Source organism: Monodelphis domestica, chromosome 6, assembly GCF_027887165.1.
Source record: "Monodelphis domestica isolate mMonDom1 chromosome 6, mMonDom1.pri, whole genome shotgun sequence".
Lineage (NCBI taxonomy): Eukaryota > Metazoa > Chordata > Mammalia > Didelphimorphia > Didelphidae > Monodelphis > Monodelphis domestica.
The window spans coordinates 250,424,348-250,444,045 of NC_077232.1; the positions used below are offsets into that span (position 1 = coordinate 250,424,348).

A 19,698-nucleotide genomic window follows, 5' to 3' on the forward strand; every position below is an offset into this window, starting at 1 on the left:
GACACATGTAAAACACAATTGAATTGATCATTGGCTATGAGAGCAGGGTGGGAAGCATGGAAGGAAAGAACATGAATCATGTAACCAAGGAAAAATATTCTAAATTCAAAAGATAAATAAATAAATTATCCCCATCTCCTCTGAATTCATCTTCTCTTTAGCCAATTATTTACATGTCTCCCCCATTGGAATCTTTGCCCCTTGAGAGCAGAAATTATTTCTTTATATCCTCCAGAGTCTGATATATGGTATGGTAGTAGTCTGTCGGTAACCAAGGATGACGATTGTCTTTGTGCGTTTTTGTGCACAAAGACACTTGAGCATAAAGATTTAAGTGGAAAAGCCGATGCACAGAGACAGTCCCACTCTCTCGGCGTTGGAAGCCTGGGTCCATTGGCACGAAAAGGCGTTACACCTGAAGACTTCCTCAGCTGCAATGGATGGCCATGTTGTCTTTTGTGCTCCAACACGCCCTGAGCACTCCACAGTGCTTTGCTGCATCGCCCTCTCAGCCGTTGAACCTTCTTGTTGGTTTCTTCCGCCTGTTCCGCAGAAGCAGTCTTCACATGCTGGGTGAGCAAAGCCCTGGTTCACCAGGGGTCAACGACCCGATGGCTACCCTCACAAGGTTTGGCCAGTCTGTCAAAGCCGTTGCCCAGGGTGTGGCCGCTGCCGCATGCTAGCAGCTACTGGGAGCCACAAGTGAGAGCTGGGTGTCAGGTGAGGGTCAGAGGCTGGAGAGCTGCCCTAGGAGGGCAGGACAAGCCCTCCATACCAGAGATACTACCCCTCCCTGAGCACCCCATACACCCCCTGATATATAGTAAGCACTTAATAACTTAGTAATTAAGTCCAGAGTAAGTACTTGGTGACTGATTGACTTAACCTGCACTATTGAAGGGAACTGACCTACCTGGAAGTTCCCTGCATCAGTGAAATCTCAGGTCTGTTTCCTAGCACTCCTCTTAGGACCAGGAGCTTTATATTTGCAATTATCTACAATTCCACACACATTCCCTCAGTTTCATCTTCCTTGGGTGCCCAGAGATACTCCAATATCAGAACCAAGCACCCATGAACACATCGAACCCCATCCCAAGTTAATTTTGTGACTGCTATACAAATTTAGGCAACCCTAGAACACAGGTCGTGGTGGCTGTTCAGTTGTTTTGGTCATATCCAACTCCTCATAACCCCATTTGGGGTTTTCTTGCCAAAGATAATATAGTGGTTTACCATGTCCATCTCCAGCTCTTTTTACAGATGAGGAAATGAAGGTAAACAGGCTTAATTGACTTGCCCAGATTCAAACAGCTAGTGTCTGAGGCTAGATTTGAACTCAGGAAGATGAGACTTCCCAATTTCTCATTAGGCACTCTTTCCCCTTAGCTGCCCAGAACCCAGGTTGGCAACCTCTAAAAGGGGTTGTGCCGGCATTCTTCTGGGGGCTGCTGAGCAGACAGCGGTCAGAGGTGGGAATGAGGGGGAGAGGGGCAGCAAAAAGGAGGAAGAAAGGGGAAAAGAGGTGGATCAATAACTCAGATACAATAGGGACAGAGTATGATAGCAGCAAATATTTCTGAACCTGAGAAAACTAGCCTTGAGTCCTACATGGATCACTGGTCCACAGCCTTTGAAAACAGTCCTACCCACCATATTGGAGGAGACAGGTAAAGTAGAAGAGCAGGCAAGAGGTTCAAGGGATTGCAGCCTAAAATCCTAGATGTGATGACAGCCTGACTGGGATGGATTCACACAATGAAGAGAGCGAGTAGCTATTTCTAGAAGAGCATCCCCTCTTACCTTTGTTACAGCAACTTGGTTTGACCAGTCTCTGTTTATGTGATCAGGACAGTTGCTAGGAGAATATTGTTTCATCTTTTGAGAAACATTGTAGTAACAGTAAAACATAACCCCTAAGGGCATGGCAAAATTTATAGTAATAACGGTCATTGTGTAAGAAACAAAAGATCTGAAAAATAAAGGCAATGGTTAACAATGCTCTAAATAATTTTCAAACAAAAAATTAATAGAGTAAATTGATCCTATCTAAAAATTACTCTCATAATTCTCTTAAACAATTTGTCTTCTTTTTTTAAACCCATGCCTTCTGTCTTAGAATCAATATTATGTATTGGTTCCAAGGCAGAAGAGTGGTAAGGGTAGGGATTGGGGTTCAAGTGACATGCCCAGGGTCACACAGCTAGGAAGTAACTGAAGCCAAATTTAAACCCAAATTTAAAAATTAAATAAAAGACCTCCCATCTCTAGACTTGGCCCTTGATCCACTGAGTCACCTAGCTATCCCTGAAAGTTTGCCTTTTTTAAAAATTCATTGTTTTAAAGTTAAATCTGTTTCCATTTTTCATAGTAATATTATTTTGATGAACTCTACTCCTCAGAGAAACTTTATAAGTGCTTCCCTCAGCTTTTCCCCAGAATTCTTGTGGGAGTGGTACTTTGTCTATACAATGCCCAAAGGATGTTTTATTCTTAGGCAATCTCTTAAAGAGTATAAGGAATGAGTAGATATTATGCCCTTAAAAGTTGTCATTATAAATTCTGGCTCCTCATCCCATCTCCAGTTCTTTTCTGCTCCACTCTAGGTCCTACCTCAGGTGTTCCTATAAACAAATACCCTCCACTCATCAGGAATATCAAGAAGAAAAAAAAAAGGAGAAAATATCCAAGTAGGAAGAAAAGAAACTATATGATTCTTCTTCCAAACAACTAAAGGAACTTTCCCATATCTCTTGACATGTTCTCTATGATGTAAAAATTCACATTAAATTTCCCCTCCCATTCAACCCATTCCCACCATTATAAATTCTACCCTGGCTAGGAACTTTTCTAGCTCTGAAAACATCTTCAAGGCTGAAGAATACTCTTAAAACTAAAAATAAGTAAACTAAGCCAAAATCCAGAGGAATATAGGCATTGCAAAATTTCTAGCATATGATTTTATGTAGTAAACTCCCTTACGCATCATTTTTTCGCCAGTTTATAGTACACGTAGCACCAGTCGGATCCGGGGCATAACCAGCCCAACCTACGATCGGCATCAAGGCCCAAAAAAAGCCATTCACCCAAGCAGTCAGAATCATTAGGGTGTAATTATAAGAAGTCATTCTTCCTCCTGTTGATCAACAAACATAATCAATATTGATGTCATTCAGACAAAAATAAAACCCAATGGAATTGCTCATTGGCTATGGGAGAGGGATGGGAGAAGAGGAGGGAAAGAACATGAATCATGTAACCATGGAAAATTTTTCTTAATTAATTAATCAATTAAATAAAATTTTTTTTAAATATTGAAATCATTCACTGATAAACTGTTCTGTATTTATATCTGATTAATTTTAAAGTTGGGATTGAGTTAAACAGTTATTAAGTAAGTTTTTAGTGTTAGGTTTTTCTTTGTTTTTTAATATTTTTACACTTTCTCTCAAACTTTGTATATATACACATATTTTTAAAGGTATTCTATTATCAAAGGCAGGTAAATTAATTTAGTCTGTGACTCATTGTACACACATACCTCATTATTAAAGGTATCATGTTATCAAAAGCAGATAAACTCATTTAGTCTGTGACCTACTCGGTGCTTAGCACATATCTTCTATCTCCGTAGTACTTACACCATTCAATTTGGCAAATGGGAAAATTCTCCAGTGAAGCATTTACCCCCCCCCCCATCTCTACTCCGGTTTCACTGCCTGGTCTCTAGGCAATGAAGAGCTCAATCTGCTGACTGGCCAGCACTTGACCTTTTCAGGATGCTAAGACTAAACTATATCAGCAAATGGGTAAAGAAAATTGGAGATGCCACCAAAAAAAAAAAAAAGAACCAAATGGAGTTTGCCAATAGACATTGGGGAAATGTTTTTTTTTTAAATTTATTTATTTAATTTAGAATATTTTTCCATGGTTACATGATTCATGTTCTTTCCCTCCCCTCTCCTGTAGCCAATGAGTAATTCCACTGGGTTTTACATGTATCATTGATCAAGACCTATTTCCATATTATTAATATTTGCAATAGAGGGATCATTTTAGAGTCTACTTTCCCAATGGGGAAATGATTTAAAGAAAAAAAAAAACACATGCTCCACAGCTTCCTGTGTGATGTCTGGACTTGAGTCTTAATCCTTTATAGAAAGGTAAGCTGGAGTCCAGAATTACATGGGACCTCTTCAGCTTTATATAGACCATCTGAGAGAGAAAAACCAGCCCTAACCTGAGGGCTACCTAATGACACTTTTGTTGTTGTTCGGTTTTGTTTTGTTTTGTTTTTCAGTTGTGTCCAACTCTTTGTGATCTCATTTGGTGTTTTCTTGGCAAAGAGATTGGAGGTTTGTCATTTCCTTCTTCAACTCATTTTACAGATGAGAAAACTGAGGCAAACAATTTTAAGGGACTTGCCTAGCAGCTAGTTTTTGTCTAAGGTCAGATTTGAACTCAGGAAGATGAGTTTTCCAAACTCCAGATCCTGCACTCTATCCACTGAGCCAAAATGTAAGTGTTAAATGAATGTCTAATACTTCAAGTATTATATTTTTAAAGTTTATTATCTGACAAAATAGAAACACATGACTAAGTTTTTCTACCTGCTCAAAATGCCCGTTCCACCAAAACCTCCAACAGGAAGGAAAGAAAGAGCTAGACACAAAATTCCAACCAATTTATCTCCTGTGCACATAACAACAGGAAGTGAGTGGGTTGCTGGGAATCATAGGTTTTAGGGTAACTGATTCCAATTTCATAATCCCCCCGAGATCCTTTGGAAGACTAGTCTCCCCAGTGAATCTAGCAAACATAACCAACTTATAAATTACAATAATTTGTGTTAAAAGGAAAAAAGAACAAAACCAATGATTGCTACATTTGACAATGCCACCTAGCTGCCCAATACCTGAGTAACAAATATGGTCCCAAAGCCATATAGGCAATATGGCAGTTCTCTTATAAACTATCTTTGCATGACTGATAAGATGTTTCTTTTTTTTTTTTTAACCTTACCTTTTGTCTTAGAATCCATACTAGATATTAGTTTCAAGGCAAAACATTGGTAAGGGTTAGGAAACAAGAGTTAAGTGACTTGTCCAGGGTCACAAAGATAGGAAGTATCTGAGGTCAGCTTTGAACCCATCTCTAGACCAGACTGATAGATTTTCAATATCACCTGAGTATCATGCTTGTAACTTCACCATGAGCCCACTGATCAGGAGATAGAATGAAAGACTGAAAATCTTTTCCCCAAAATTGTAATTGAGATTCTAAGATTAGTTTGCTTGTTACTTTCAAAATCAGAAACCTACAGAAGAGATAATAATGAGGCACAATTTTGGGGTCATTTCTAAAATATGGATTATGCAGATTTTTTTTGAAGAAAATGGGAAGAAATCATTCTAAATGTAAGAACAAAAATATGTGCTGAACTCAGAATCAACATTCATCCAAAAAAACACTAAAGAGACACAGTAAGTAGGGAGAGTTTCAATACAGCACAAAATGACTGATGAGAGTGGCTCCAGAGATACTTTCTGGTTGGGTAGTTTCCATATAATTAACAGGAAGTTTTCAGAAAGGACCAAATTAAATCCTGAGTTGATGGCAGGGGTTTAAGATACAAAGCAGATTTTAAAGATGCTAAATGCTAGAACAAGGGTTCTCCAAGGATGATCCGGAGACCCTTGGAAATCTCCAAAACCCTTTAAGGGGTCAAAACAAAACTGTGAGATTCTTGAGAGCATGCTTGCTTGGGAGGAAGAAGGGGTTGAATCCTAAACAGATCACATCCCACAATATCTAGCACATAGTAGATGTTTAATAAGTCCTAACTGAGTGATTTGTAATAATCCTAAAACATTTTCATTTCCAGTACAGTAAATATCAATAGCTACAACCCACATAAACCAAAACCTCTCTAGGGGATCCTTAATTTTTAAGAGTGTAAAAGGCCCCAAGACCAAAACTGTTTTAGAATAACTGTTTTAGACAATAGAAGCAAGAGGATCATTTGAAAATGGCCTGGGGAAAATGGTATATAGTACTATGAAAGCAATACCAAGTGGCTCAGACACATCAAAATTGGTAGTGTAAATTGATGCAGTGGCTCAGCCAGCCCTCATCATTAATTAGTTTCAAAAGCTGGTAAAGACAGGATTGTACCAAGGTCAGGTTGACAGATGGTCAGGTACCGATCAATGGCCACAGCAGTGAGTAATCCAATACTTGCCATTCCAAAAAAGATATTTAAACCAGCATAAATCTGAAAGTAAAAATCACACACAATTTTAATCACCTTCCCAAGAAACAATTAGAGTTATTTGACTGATAGATTCAAAAAGGTTTATTTATATTCAGACATATTTTAATTTTGCTAATTCTTAATCAGTAAAATAACTGTCTTTTTTTTTTAATGTTTTAATAAGTTCATTTCAGGTAAGCATTGTGATGAACTCTTATCTGAAGAGATTTCCCCAGCATTCGTTCATTTTAAGATAAAAAAAAAAAACCTTTGGCTAACTTTTATTATGTTTATGATGTTATGTTTATGATGAGTAGCCTCAACTACTGCATCAAAAATTCAGATTTAATTTGTTTTCTTTACAATAAATATAAATGACTATCTTTAATTGTTACTTCCACATGGAGACTCTTAATGGAAATATTTACTCTTAACTATAGTAACTGAACTAAATTTCTTAGATACTATAATCAGACCACAAAACTATTTTGTTGTTGAACAAGTGACCATGGAAATTGGTTTAAGAATATATGTACAGGGGGCAGCTAGGTGGCTCAGGGGATTGAGAGCCAGGTCTGGAGATGGGGGTGGGGGGGAATCCTAGATTCTAATCTAGAATCAACCATTTTCCAGCTGTGTGACCTGGGCAAGACTCTTGACCCTCCTTGCCAAGCCCTTACCTCTCTTAAAACCAATACAATAGTATCAATTCTAAGATGGAAGGTAAGGGTTTTTATAATTAAAATAAAATTTAAAAGAATATTACAACAAATAACTATAGCAATGTAAATCAAAAGAACCAAAAAACTGAATGCCAAAGAATCATAATGACTGAGCTTGGGTCTGAAGAATAGTTGAGAAAATATACTTTTCCTCTCTCCAGTTGAAGAAGTGAAGAAATGTGGAGGTAGATGTGGTGTTGCTTAGCTTTACTGAGCTTCATTCTTCCTTGTTTAAAAATAAGTTTTCCAAGTGGTGGTATATGGTTGTAAGGGAATACTATTGTGCCAAAAGGAATAATGAATGCCTTGGAAAAACCTGGAAAGACTTATAGGAACTGATGCAAAGTGAAGTAAGCAGAACCAGGAGAACAATGTACACAGTCACAGCAATATTGTGCAATGAGCAATTGTGACTAAATCATTATCAGCAAAGCAAGTCTCCAAGACAAGAGAATCATGAAGAAAATGCTGTCCATAGCTAAAGAAGGAACTGTTGGAATCTGAAGGGAGAGCAAAGCATGCCATCTTCCACTATATTTCCTTCAGGAGATTTCTATTGTATGTGTGATAGGTGTCTATGAGCAATATAGAAATATGTATGACATGAAAGCATGGCTATGACCTATTTCAGACAACTTGCTGCCACTGGGAGGGAAGGGAAAGGGAAGGAGAAAGTCTAAATTTTTCAATGTCAAAAAATAATTGTGAAAAAATATTTCTACATGTAACTGAAAAAATAAAAACGTGAACAAATTAAAAATTTTTAATTAAAAAACAAGCAAGTTTAGATTGATGTCTTTTGTTTTTTATATCATAATTCTCACCACAATCTCTCACCATCCTTTTCCCTTCCTAGAGAGCCATTCCATATAACAAAGCATATTTTTTTGAAAACAAAAAGATGTTCCTCTTTTTTTTTTATCTTTATTATATGGGATGGCTCAATGGGTAGGAGAGTAGAAAGGGGTACATTCAGAAATAAAAGTGATATGAAGTCAAAAGATATTAACAAAATAAGATTTTTTTTAATCCTTTCCTTCCATCTTAGAATTGATAGCAAGTTTGAATTCCAAGGCAGAGTGTAAGGACTAACAAATTGGGGTTAAGTGACTTGCCCAGAGTCATAAAGCTAGTAAATATCTGAAATCAGATTTGAACCCAGAACCTCCTTTTTCTAAGCCCTGCTCTCAATCCACTGAGCTAGCTGCCCCAACAAAATAAGATTTAAACATTTTTTTAAAACTCATGGCCTTTTGGCTAAAATCAAGTGTAAAATTTTTAGAAGAAAATACATGAACAAGTATTTATAACTTAGCTTGGCTTGGGAATATACATCACAAAATTGCTACTGCTAGAGAGACAGTATAGCCTGATGGGTAGAACACTGGATAGAAGTTCTGGCTCTAGTGGGAGTGTTCTAGCAATATGACATTGAGCCAGTCATTTGCTGTTGCTAAGCCTCAATTTTCTCATCCAGAAAAAAAAAGGAGGGTGGGGCAGGGAGGGGTGATTGTAATCATAATTCACTTTTAATATTCATAGCTGCGCTCTTTGTGGTGGCCAAAAATTGGAAAATGAGGGGATGCCCCTCAATTGGGGAATGGCTAAACAAATTGTGGTATATGTTGGTGATGGAATACTATTGTGCTAAAAGGAATAATAAAGTGGAGGAATTCCATGTGAACTGGAACAACCTCCAGGAAGTGATGCAGAGCGAAAGGAGCAGAACCAGGAAAACATTATACACAGAGACTGATACATTGTGGTACAATCGAAGGTGATGGACTTCTCCATAAGTATCAATGCAATTTCCCTGAACAATCTGCAGGGATCTAAAAAAAAATACTACCCACAAGCAGAGGATAAACTGTGGGAGTAAAAACACCGCTGAAAACCAACTGCTCGACCACAGGGTTGGAGGAGATAAGACTGAGGAGAGACTCTAAATGAACACTATAATGCAAACTCCAACAACAGGGAAATGGGTTCGAGTCAAGAACACATGTGATAACCAGTGGAATCATGCGTCGGCTATGGGAGAGGGAAAGGCGGGGGGGGGGGGGGGGGGGGGGGGGGGGGGAGGGGAGGAAAAGAAAACGATCTTTGTTTCCAGTGAATAATGTATGAAAACGACCAAATAAAATAATATTAAAATTAAAAAAAAAAATCATTTTAGCCAATATGAGAGGTATGATATAACATTTAGAATAATTTTGATTTTCAATTCTCTAATCAGTGATTCAGAGAGTATTTTCATATGCCTTATATTTGTCTTTGATTTTTTTAATCTTCAAACTGTTTTTCGTCCCCAAACACTCATATCGTTTGACCATTTATCAATTGGAGGTGGTTAGGTTTTTGTTCTTATGAAGTGAAAAAAAAATTCTCTATATATTTTAGATATGAAACCTCTATCTAAAAAACTAAAAAAAATATTCCCCCAGTTTTTGCTTTCCTTATAATTTTGACATTTCTTTTATTTGTAGAAAACTTTTTTAAAAATTTAATGTAATAATAATTATCCATTTTGCAAAAAAAAAAAATAATTCACTTTTAAAATTTGTCTTAAAGTTTGCAAAACTTTCCAGCTGACTTTCTGGATCTGACAATCTAGAGCAAATAAAATAATGTATGGAAAGCAATCTGTAAATGTAAGCTGTTATTAAGCCCATAAAACAGTAGACCCCAAAGGTGGACGAGCAGCCCTGTAAGGCTCACACATCCCAAAAATCCCAACTAGACTCCCAGGCTTCAGATTTCTACTTCAATATTCTTTCCTTAGTGGCATGTTTCCTCTTTGGACTGTTGTGGTGTGTATGTTTGTGTGTGTGAAACTATTCAATACTCTGATTGTATTCTGGTCAAGAGCAAATTCCTAATCATTCAACCAGCATTAGATCTAAGATCTGATAAAATCCCACTTTAATGAAATCCTCTTTAATTTTAAAAAAAAAAAGTCCAATAACTCTATTTTTTTCCCAAAAAACATAAAAATTGCTTTCAATATTTAAAGTTTTAGGATCATAGGTCTGGGGCAGAAAGGGATTTCAGAGTGTCTTTAATCCAAAAGTTCTTAAACTTTTTTTGTTATAGAACTTTTGGCAGTCTAGTGGAGCCTGTCGACCCCTTTCTCAGACAAATTTTTTTTAAATCCATGAAATAAAATATGTTGGATAAAAAAGGATATCAATTGTATTGAAATACAAATAGCAAATTTTTTTTTAATTCCACAGACCATAGGCAAGTCAAGACCTTGCCAAGACTCTGGTCCATAGTCAAGACCAAGACCATAGTCAAGAACCTCTGCTTAGGTCCAATACCTTCATTTTATAATTAAGAAAATTCAGACATAGGGAAGTTAAGTGACTGGTTCAAGGTCATACAGTAAATTTCAGAAGAAGCATTGGACCCTAAGTCTTCTGATTTCAGAGCCAGCACTCTTATTCCATATTATTCTCTAACAATTCAAAAGATCTTAAATACCTGACATCCAGCATATCCAAATTTCCAACTTCCATAGAGGTCTGAAGCAGCAGACATGGGATAACCAATGCTGCTAACCCCAATATCTGTGACAGCCAGATTTATGATAATTGTATTTGTTGCTGTCCGAAGAGCCTTGTATTTGACAAAGATGCCTAGCACAATGACGTTGCTGACAATACTGATCACACCTACAAAGACACAGAAAACAAGGAAGTCAGTATAATGTGGATATGTCTAAAAGAGAGATCAAAATGAAATCAAAGTGGCCAGAAATGATCATTAGAGTATGCTTTTGTATGCACAATGACTGGGAGCCTTCATTGATCTAGTGGATTAGGAGTGGGGGAGTATTTGCAATAAGAAATCAACAGAGTTCAGAATATCTTTAAACATAAAACATGGAAAGACCTCCATGAAATTATGAAGAGTGAAATGAGGGGGCAGCTGGGTAGTTCAGTGGATTGAGAGTCAGACCTAGAGAGGGGAGGTCCTAGGTTCAAATCTGGTCTCAGACACTTCCCAGCTGTGTGACCCTGGGCAAGTCACTTGACCCCCATTGCCTGGCCCTTACCACTCTTCTGCCTTGGAACCAATACATAGTAAGGATTAAAAAAAAAAGTGAAGCAAGCAGAACTAAAACATTATATACAGAGACAAATATTGTTTGAAGAATGACTTGTGGGTGTCCCCCTCCAAAGAAAGAACTAATCAATAAAAACAAGCCCATAAATCATACCTTCTCTAGTGTGGAAAGGGGAAGGAAGGTGGGAGATACCTGAAAATTTTAATATAACAAATTAATCCTCTTTTTTCAAAAAGCAATAACTGAGCCCCCTTCCATGTCTGACTTCTTTGTCTTAGTTCCTTAACTTTCATTAACTAGGTCTCTCCTGTGTTTGATATTCTGACTCCATTCCCTGCTTTACCTTCAGAAAAATAGAGAAAGGCACTTTTCTCACTTGGTCAGCTGGTGCTTTCCAAGCTGCCTTAGAGTGGTTTAGCAACAACTCCCCTCCCACCAATCTGCAACCCATATGACCACTTTTCCTTGAAGCTCTCAGAACACACTCAACATTGTCATTTAAATGCTGACAAATATAATTTCCCATGATCATAAAATAAATGTTTTAAATCCTTTTGCTACCCAGTAATTTTTTTCTTCATTGCTTTGTTATATTTTGAAGGAAATCATGCTTTGTTCTTTAAAGATGAGACTCTGATCCCAGTAGTATAGTTCAAAGTAAGTCAATATTAATCTTGTAATTAAATCATTTGTACAAACTACTTAGATACTACTTGTCTACTAACCCTATCCCCTGCCTTGAATCCAAAACCGGTTCATTGTTAGATTCTGCATTTTTTAAAAATACATCCACCCTGACTTGGTTATTTATCTTTATTGTTGTAAACCTAAGAGATAAAGAAAAAAGAATAAAGGCAATTTCATAAAAAATATGTAAAATGTTTGTAAAAAATATTTTGTAAAAAAAATAAATACTGGCAAATAGAGAAAAGAATAGAAAGACATGAGCTGATGCAAAATGAACAAGACAGTCAAGAAAATTTGGCATATAGTAGAAATGGAAAGAACAATTATTGCAAAGCAATATAAAATTATAGAGAATATATAGGCAAGGAGGCAGATAGGTGGCTCAGTGGAGCCACCTGGCCTATAGACGGGAGATTCTGGGTTCAAATCTGATCTCTGATACTTCTTAACTGTGTGAGACCTGGGATAGCTCCTAGTGTCTAGCCCTTACCGATATTCTGCCAACCAATACACAAATATTGATTCTAAGAGGAAGAATAAGTTATACAATATCTTGATTTGTATTTCAAAATATATATATAAAGAACATATAAAAGAACAAAAAAGAATATATAAATATACAAATAAATATAAAATAAAGGTTAACCTATATAAAAGCTGAGCCATGGCAGTCTTTATATTTTCAGTGTTTCAACTTTTAGGATGCTATACCAAACCTAAAAATCTAACAATACATAAAATGGGTGGCCAAATTATATTTTAGGAAATAATGCAGCTGTTGCTAATCAGCTTTTCTGGTATGCTTGTAGGAAAGTGGAGGTAATTGATTTATTATTGAAATATGCTTAAAGGTTAGATTTTATAAAAATTTCTCAAGCCCAAGGTACACCAAGCACAGATCCAATGATTATTACAGATGCATTGGTTCAGTGATCACAGCAAAGCGCTTCTTTTACAAATTTATCAATTGGTTTAGATACCAGTATTTAACTCCTCTCACTTGCCTTGAAATGTTTGCTAACTGGAGGGCGGGGGGAGGGGGGGCACCTTCCTAAATCCCCAACCTGTGTTGTGAAACTACTGTAGAATATTTTATAAAGCACTTAGAAGTGTTGAGGTGTCCTGTCTTTCTTCTAACCCTCAGCTCTGAATTTTATTTGAAAGTCTTTTGAGCGAATGGTGAAATATTTGCCTTAGATAATCACTACACAAATATTTGATCAGAAACTTTTTTTTTCCTTTTAAACATCAAACAAAATAAAAGAATTGTAACCCCTGTATTTAACTTTTGTAAACGTTCACTGTATCTTTGTGGCATTGTGATTGTATCCTATGCCTGCTTTTCAAAAGAAAATTAAATAAAAGGAATTAATGGGGTTTTTTTTTAAAGGAATGTTTGGCCTTCGATAAAAGATATAAGGAAACGCCTATTCCCACCCTTTTGCAGAAGTATGGGTAGGGCATGGGGGAAAAAGGTTCATGGATGTAGATAACTGCATTATGTTGTCAGATTTTGCTTTGATGTATTAATTTTGAGTTGGGTTTTTTTTTCACTTCTTTTATTCTTTAAAAAAGGATTCTTTGCTAAAAGAGATGGCTCCCTGGGAGGAAGAGAGATATGATTGAAAATTTGGGTAATGTAAAGACAAAATATGCAGTAAAATATATTTTAAATAATTGTTTATCGTGTCTTCATATCAATCAGAAGTAGACAATGAGATATTGAAATGCTAGGGTCCAATTGTACCGGCTCACAGAAAATTGGTAGTTGATTCCTTTGACCTGTCTAAAATACTTATAAGGAGGAAATCAACTTCAGAATAGCTATAGAAATTCAGAGGAAAGGTTACTGACTCCACCTTGCCCCTCCAGAGTTGTTAAGTGATATATATGCCTCCTTGTGATGGCAGCCAAAAACATGATGGTAGCTAAAAGGAATTTATTTGTCCCAACCCAAATATCAAACAGGACTGAGAAGGATCCAAGTTGTATACACATACACTCATGCACACACAAAGTATGTGGAACATTGGCCAAGTTTGGGGGCCTCCCTCAATCCCCAATTGTGTTGTGAGAATACTGTATAAAGCACTTTGAAGAAGTGTTGAGATGTCCTGTCTTCCTCCTGACCCTCAGCTCTGAATTTTATTTGGAATTCTTTTGAATGAATGATGAAATGCTTGGCTTAGATAATCATTACACAAATATTTGATCAGATACCTTTTTTTCCTTTTAAACATCAAATAAAAGAATCATAGCTATGTATATATGTGTATGTATGTGTATAAAGACAGTCAGACACAGACAGACAACTTGAGCATCTCTTTTTTTGTGCTGACTGGGTGTGGCTGTAGTCCTGACTCACAAAAGAATTAAAGTCATGTCATGGGTTTTCTCCCCTAAAATCATTCAAACAGTATCTTGAAGGAGGGTTTAATTTTCAGGAGTCCATTTTGGAAGGGAACTGACTGCACAATTTAAACTATTGACCATCACCTTCTTGAAATTTAACCATCCTTTGGCCTATACAATACAACACATTTCAAAGTTTTTTTGGGTTTCTATAACTCCTCTTTTGCTAGCTCCTTTCACTCTGGCACTGACCAGATATTCTCTGTCTACTACTCCTTTCTCCTGAAAATTGGTCCTGCCCTGTGGATTTAACTATCAATTCTATACTGATTATTTTGAAATCAATGTGTCCAGATTGATCTAAGCTCCAAAGTCCTATCTCCAACTACTTACATGATATATCCACTTGGAAAGAGAATAACAAATAATAATGAAAAATTGAATTAGTAAATAAAATTGTCAGTAAGATAGACCAATCAACAGAAACGGAGAAAGTATGGAGTGTGAAAATTAGAAAATAAAGAAAGAGAACACAAAAAGTACAAAAGAAACTAAGATAGGCTTCAGGGAATATTAAGCCTAGCTGCTGAATATTTTTTATTTTGAATTACTGTGTAATCTAAATTGATTTGGTAAAAAAGGGAAGATTATATTGGGTTTATGAGATATAAATCTGAATAGGTGCTGACCCAAAAAAAGAACTCTGAACTAGGGTGTAGATACCAGGGATCCTCAGGGAGCTTATCTTCTGCTGGGAGTAGACATATAAAAATAGAGTAAAATGAAGAGAGAACATTAGTAAGTAATTTAAATCAACATAATATTAAAAATTTTAAATTAAAACATTTATAAAATATTAAGTATAACTAAATATTACAAAATTAAATCAATGATTTATTATTATAATTATATATTCTATGATAAACAAAACTAAATTTTTAAAAATTATAAATGTTAAATAACATAAACATTAAGTATCAGGTAATTAGTTTACTTGAACCCACAAGACTAAATTTTTTTTAAACTTTACTTTCCATCTTAGAATCAATAAGCCACATAGCTGCCCCCACAAAATCCATTCTTTTATGTATGTGGAATGAGAGAGGTGTTGCCATTAGCCCTATTTTATACTTGGAGAAACTAAGGCAACTAGATAACAATAAGGTTCCTTTTTTTAAAATCCTTACTTTTTATCTTAGAATCAACAAACCACCTAGCTGCCCCCTGAAATAAGGGTGTCTTTTCTCTATCTAGTATAAGACAAAGTCTTCTTCTGAGAGGGAAGGGACAAGCAGAAGAGAAAATTTTTGGATCTCCATCCTTTTAGGAGATGTGGGATCAGAGAGGTGCTATCATTAGTCCTATTTTATACTTCAGGAATCTAAGTCAAACAGATAACGATAGGGGTTTGTTTTTTTGGGGGGGGGATTCTTAAAATCAGTATTATGCATTGGTTCCCAGGCAGATTGGTTCCCAGACAAAGACCAGGCAGTGGAGATTAAGTAACTTTGCTCAAGGTCACACATCTAGGAAGGGTTTGAGACTAGATTTGAACCTAGGACTTCCTGCCTCTATGCTGGCTGTCAATCCAATGTGAGTCACATGATTTTTGAAAAGCCAACTATTGAGGGACTTAGGAGAAAGAATGCTATTCACATTCAGAGGAAACACTATGGGAGTAGAAACACAGAAAAAAAAATAACTGCTTGATCACATGGGTCGATGGGGATATGATTGCAGATGTAGACTAAATGATCACCCTAATGCAAATAACAGTAATATGGAAATAGGGCTTGATCAATGATACATGTAAAACACAGTGAAATTGCTCATTGGCTTTTGGAGGGGTGGTGGGAGGAGGGGAGGGAAAGAACATGAATCTTGTAACCATGGACACATGTTCTATATTAATCAATTAAATTAAATTGTTCAAATAAAGTCAACTATAAAATTGTATTGGCAAAAACAAAGGAAGGCTTAAATAATAGAAAGATGGTTAATACTCATTGATGATGTCAAGAGTCCATGGCTGCTGATTACAAGGGTTCCATAACCTCTGGTACAGACATACAAAAGAAAATAGAGAAGGAATCAGAAGGTGGTATCAAGAATTCAGCCATCATTGACCTTCTGACACAACTTCAAGTATATGTTTATCTCAAATAGACTCTCATTGCTTTAAGGCAATCCTTTAATTTTTCTCTTATTCTTTTTTATACTCCCCCTAGTCACTATTCCAAAATTTTTCTCTTCTGCTTGTCCCTTCCCTCTCAAAAGAAGACTTTATCTTATACTTGACAGAAAAAAGAAGCCATTGAGCTTCTTCCAACTATCATTCAAAACCACTCTCCTCTCCTCTCCTTTGTGTCCATCTCAGAAGAAATCCTCTTTCTCTTTGCCAATGCCTTTGAAGCCATTCCCTTATCTGTCTCCTCTGGTAACTCACCCATCAAGATCATCCTACTGCTCTCTCTCATCTTCCATCTCTTTATCTACTAATGCCTTCCTTAATATCTACAAACAAGTCTAGATCTCATCCATTCTACAAACAGACTTCTGACACTGCCATTCCCTTAAAAAATAATCTGAAATCCCATCTCCCTTTCAGAACCAAAGACAAAATCACCTGAATCTATACTTGGCATTTCTATTTTCTTCATTCCCATTCTGTTCTTAATCCCTTATAAAACAGGTTCTTGATCTGATCACTAAACTGAAGTTGCTCTCTCCAGGGCTCCTGATAACTAACTTAGCCAATCCAGTAGCTATTTTTCAGCCCTCTTCCTTCTTGACATATTGTCAGCCTTGGACATCATGGACCACTCTTCTACACGAGCTTGTCTCCTTTAGTTCCTTAAGCTCTCACCACTCCTTTCCAGGATTACTTGCTGTATCATCACCCTTTATTTGTAGTGCACTTGAAATAGACACCTGGAGGACAAGGTAAACATTCTCTGTGGGTGCTGATTCAGGTTCTGCAGGGACTCTTTCCCAACTGTGTGTCCCTGGACAAGTCACTTAACCCCCATTGCCTAGCCCTTACGACTCTCCTGTCTTGGAACTCAACACTGATTCTAAGATAAAAGGTAAAGGGTTAAAAAAAAAAAAACTATCAGGACTGGGATTGTCTGAAGACTATTTTCCTGGATCTCTTCCCAAACGAGGCAGAGAGAGAAGTAAGTGTGCTGAGGGATAGACATGAATTATGGGGCTTACCCAAGTATTTCCTCCTAATTGTGCAGGAGCTCCAAGGCTCTACCTGGGTCCTCTTCTGCTATCTCACTACACACTAATCTCTTGGCTATACCATCAACTCTCATGAATTCAATGATTATTTCTACGTGATTATCTGATTCAATGATCATAACTATAGATTCAAGTCCAAATGAACTTGCATGTTTGCAGTGGAAATGGAGAGAGTCTACATCCTAGAGATATTGTGAAAGTAGAACGGAGCAAAAGATTTGATGTAGGAGATGAGAGAGAGGGAAAAGGTCTAAGTTGGTTCCCAGATTATAAACTTGAGTGACTAGAAGAATGGTGGCACTATTAATAGAAACAGAAAAGTTAAAGGATAGTGCTGATTGGGTGCAAAGATGATGAGTTGATTTTTGGATATGTTGAATTTAAGGTGCTGGTGAGATTATTCAGAATAGCATATTCAGAAGGCAGAATGATTTATGAATTGTCTAAAAGAAAAAAACAAAAAGAAATGTTACATTTATCTTACTACAGGATCACAGAGTTAGAACTTTAAGAAGCCACAGAAATCCTTAAGTCCACTTCCCTCATTTTCAGATAAAGAAAAGCGATTTATCCAAGGTCATTCAGCAAATAAGTATCTAAAATAGGATTTGAACTTGGTCTTCCAGACTCCAAGATTAGCACTTCATTCACTAGGCCATCTAACTACTGAATCTTAATTGTACTCTAGTAAACTATTAGATTCCTTGATGTTAGGAATTTTTATCTTGGGATCCTCACTGCTAGCCCACTACTATTTTGCCCATCTGAATTGAGTCAAATGATAACTAGACTAACAGTTGGTGGGGGAAGGGGCAACTGGGAGTGGCAGTTGGGACTTGTGACTAGCACTTCCTTCCTGCTGGGGTTTGACTTCTTTCCTGGTGTTGGAGGAGGAGCTTGTTCAGCCCAGTCTGGTGTGGTGTGCCTCTTCTTGCTTCAGCCCAAATATTCAGGCCCAATCTCTTCTGAAGGTCAGAACTGTTCTTGTTTGCTTTTTGTCAACTGCTAAGATTCTGAATTAAACAAAGCAGGACTGATATAGATGGGAGTGGGAGAAACCCTCCGCCAGACTCTGGGGCCCTGGCCTCAACTCTGAAGCTGAGGAAAAAACTCCAATCCCAACTGGTTATTAAACTTTATATTATTTGAATTCGCAGTCAGATAAGTGAACTATCTTTTCTGGGCATAGAGGGAGCTGAACACCAGTTCAGTCATTCAACAACAAACAGTCCTTAGTGGACCCCTGCTGCTTCCTCTCGGAAGGGGGCATCTCTCTCCTTTGCCTCACCAAGCAATATTCCCTCTATCCCCTTAAACTAATCCATACCCCCAAACAAACCTCACTTTATCCTCAGTTTTTCTATCCTTCCCATTTCCTTTCCCAATAAATATTACAGATGGAGGGAGGAAGATTTATTAAGTACCCTTTTTACAAATATTAACTCATTTGAACCTTACAACCACCTGGGAGGTAGGAGCTATTATTTAAGAGTTTAGGAAATTGAGGCAGATAGACCTGTCTAGGGTCACAGCTAGAGAATATCTCAGAAAGGATTTGACTCAAGTCTTCCTGACTTCCAGCCCAATGCTCTGCTGCACTGTGGCACCACCTTGCTGTTGTTAATTTAAAATAGTTTTGAGCATCAAATAGTTGTAGATAAGAGTGGGAGTCATAAACTGTGATAATTAAAATGTTTGGGAGCAAGGGAAATATATATATCAATTATGACCGCTGAAATATGTTTTCTACTGTGTCTTGGTTTTATATAAATATAAGATGGTCGCCAAGGAATACATTCCCAATTTATGAATATGCCCAAGCCAACTGGGTTTATAGAGAAATTTAATTTATAATACACTGATTAATCAATAGAAAAAGAGAGAAAGTAAGAAAGGAATAAGAATGAATAAATCAGTCAGTTCGTTTTATCACTCACCCCAGATCTCTCTAGGTAAGGCTTCTCATGCCAACCTCAGGCTCCACCTTCAAGAGAGCCTCCTTTCAAGAAATGTTTCCAGAGAATTCTCCTCCTGACTCCTCCTGAGTTCTCCTTCCACAGCCTCCTTCAAGACCTCTCCAGGAGCTCTCCCTCCAGGACCTCTCTCCTCTCAGACTGCTTCAGAGCATCCACCCCTCCTCAGTCCTCCTTCAGAGCAACCTCCTGAGTTCTCCTTCAGAGCAACCTCCTCAGAGCAAAACCTCTTCTCCCTCTCCTCAGACCCCGCTATCTTTAAGGAAACCATCTAAGTTCCCTCCCCTCAGTTCTCACATCTACCAATCACTGTCCATGTCTCCCCTGTGCCAATGGTGGTTCTAGTTTAACCCAGGACTGCCCAGAGGTCTGTGGCTTTGCACATGTCTGTTGAAG

The 19,698-nt window shown here is 37.2% G+C and overlaps 1 protein-coding gene across 1 annotated transcript in view; it reads right to left on the reverse strand.

Annotated features, from left to right (window-relative positions):
* The window catches only part of RRH (retinal pigment epithelium-derived rhodopsin homolog), a 30,272-nt gene that overhangs the window by 3,650 nt on the left and 6,924 nt on the right, over positions 1 to 19,698 (reverse strand). The window contains exons 2-5 of the mRNA XM_056803085.1: positions 10,459 to 10,649; positions 6,175 to 6,274; positions 2,983 to 3,136; positions 1,804 to 1,972 (exon numbers count right to left, since the gene is read on the reverse strand). Coding sequence (XP_056659063.1) covers positions 1,804 to 1,972; positions 2,983 to 3,136; positions 6,175 to 6,274; positions 10,459 to 10,515 — 480 coding nt within the window. The 5' untranslated portion in view covers positions 10,516 to 10,649. The remainder of the gene's footprint in view (positions 1 to 1,803; positions 1,973 to 2,982; positions 3,137 to 6,174; positions 6,275 to 10,458; positions 10,650 to 19,698) is intronic.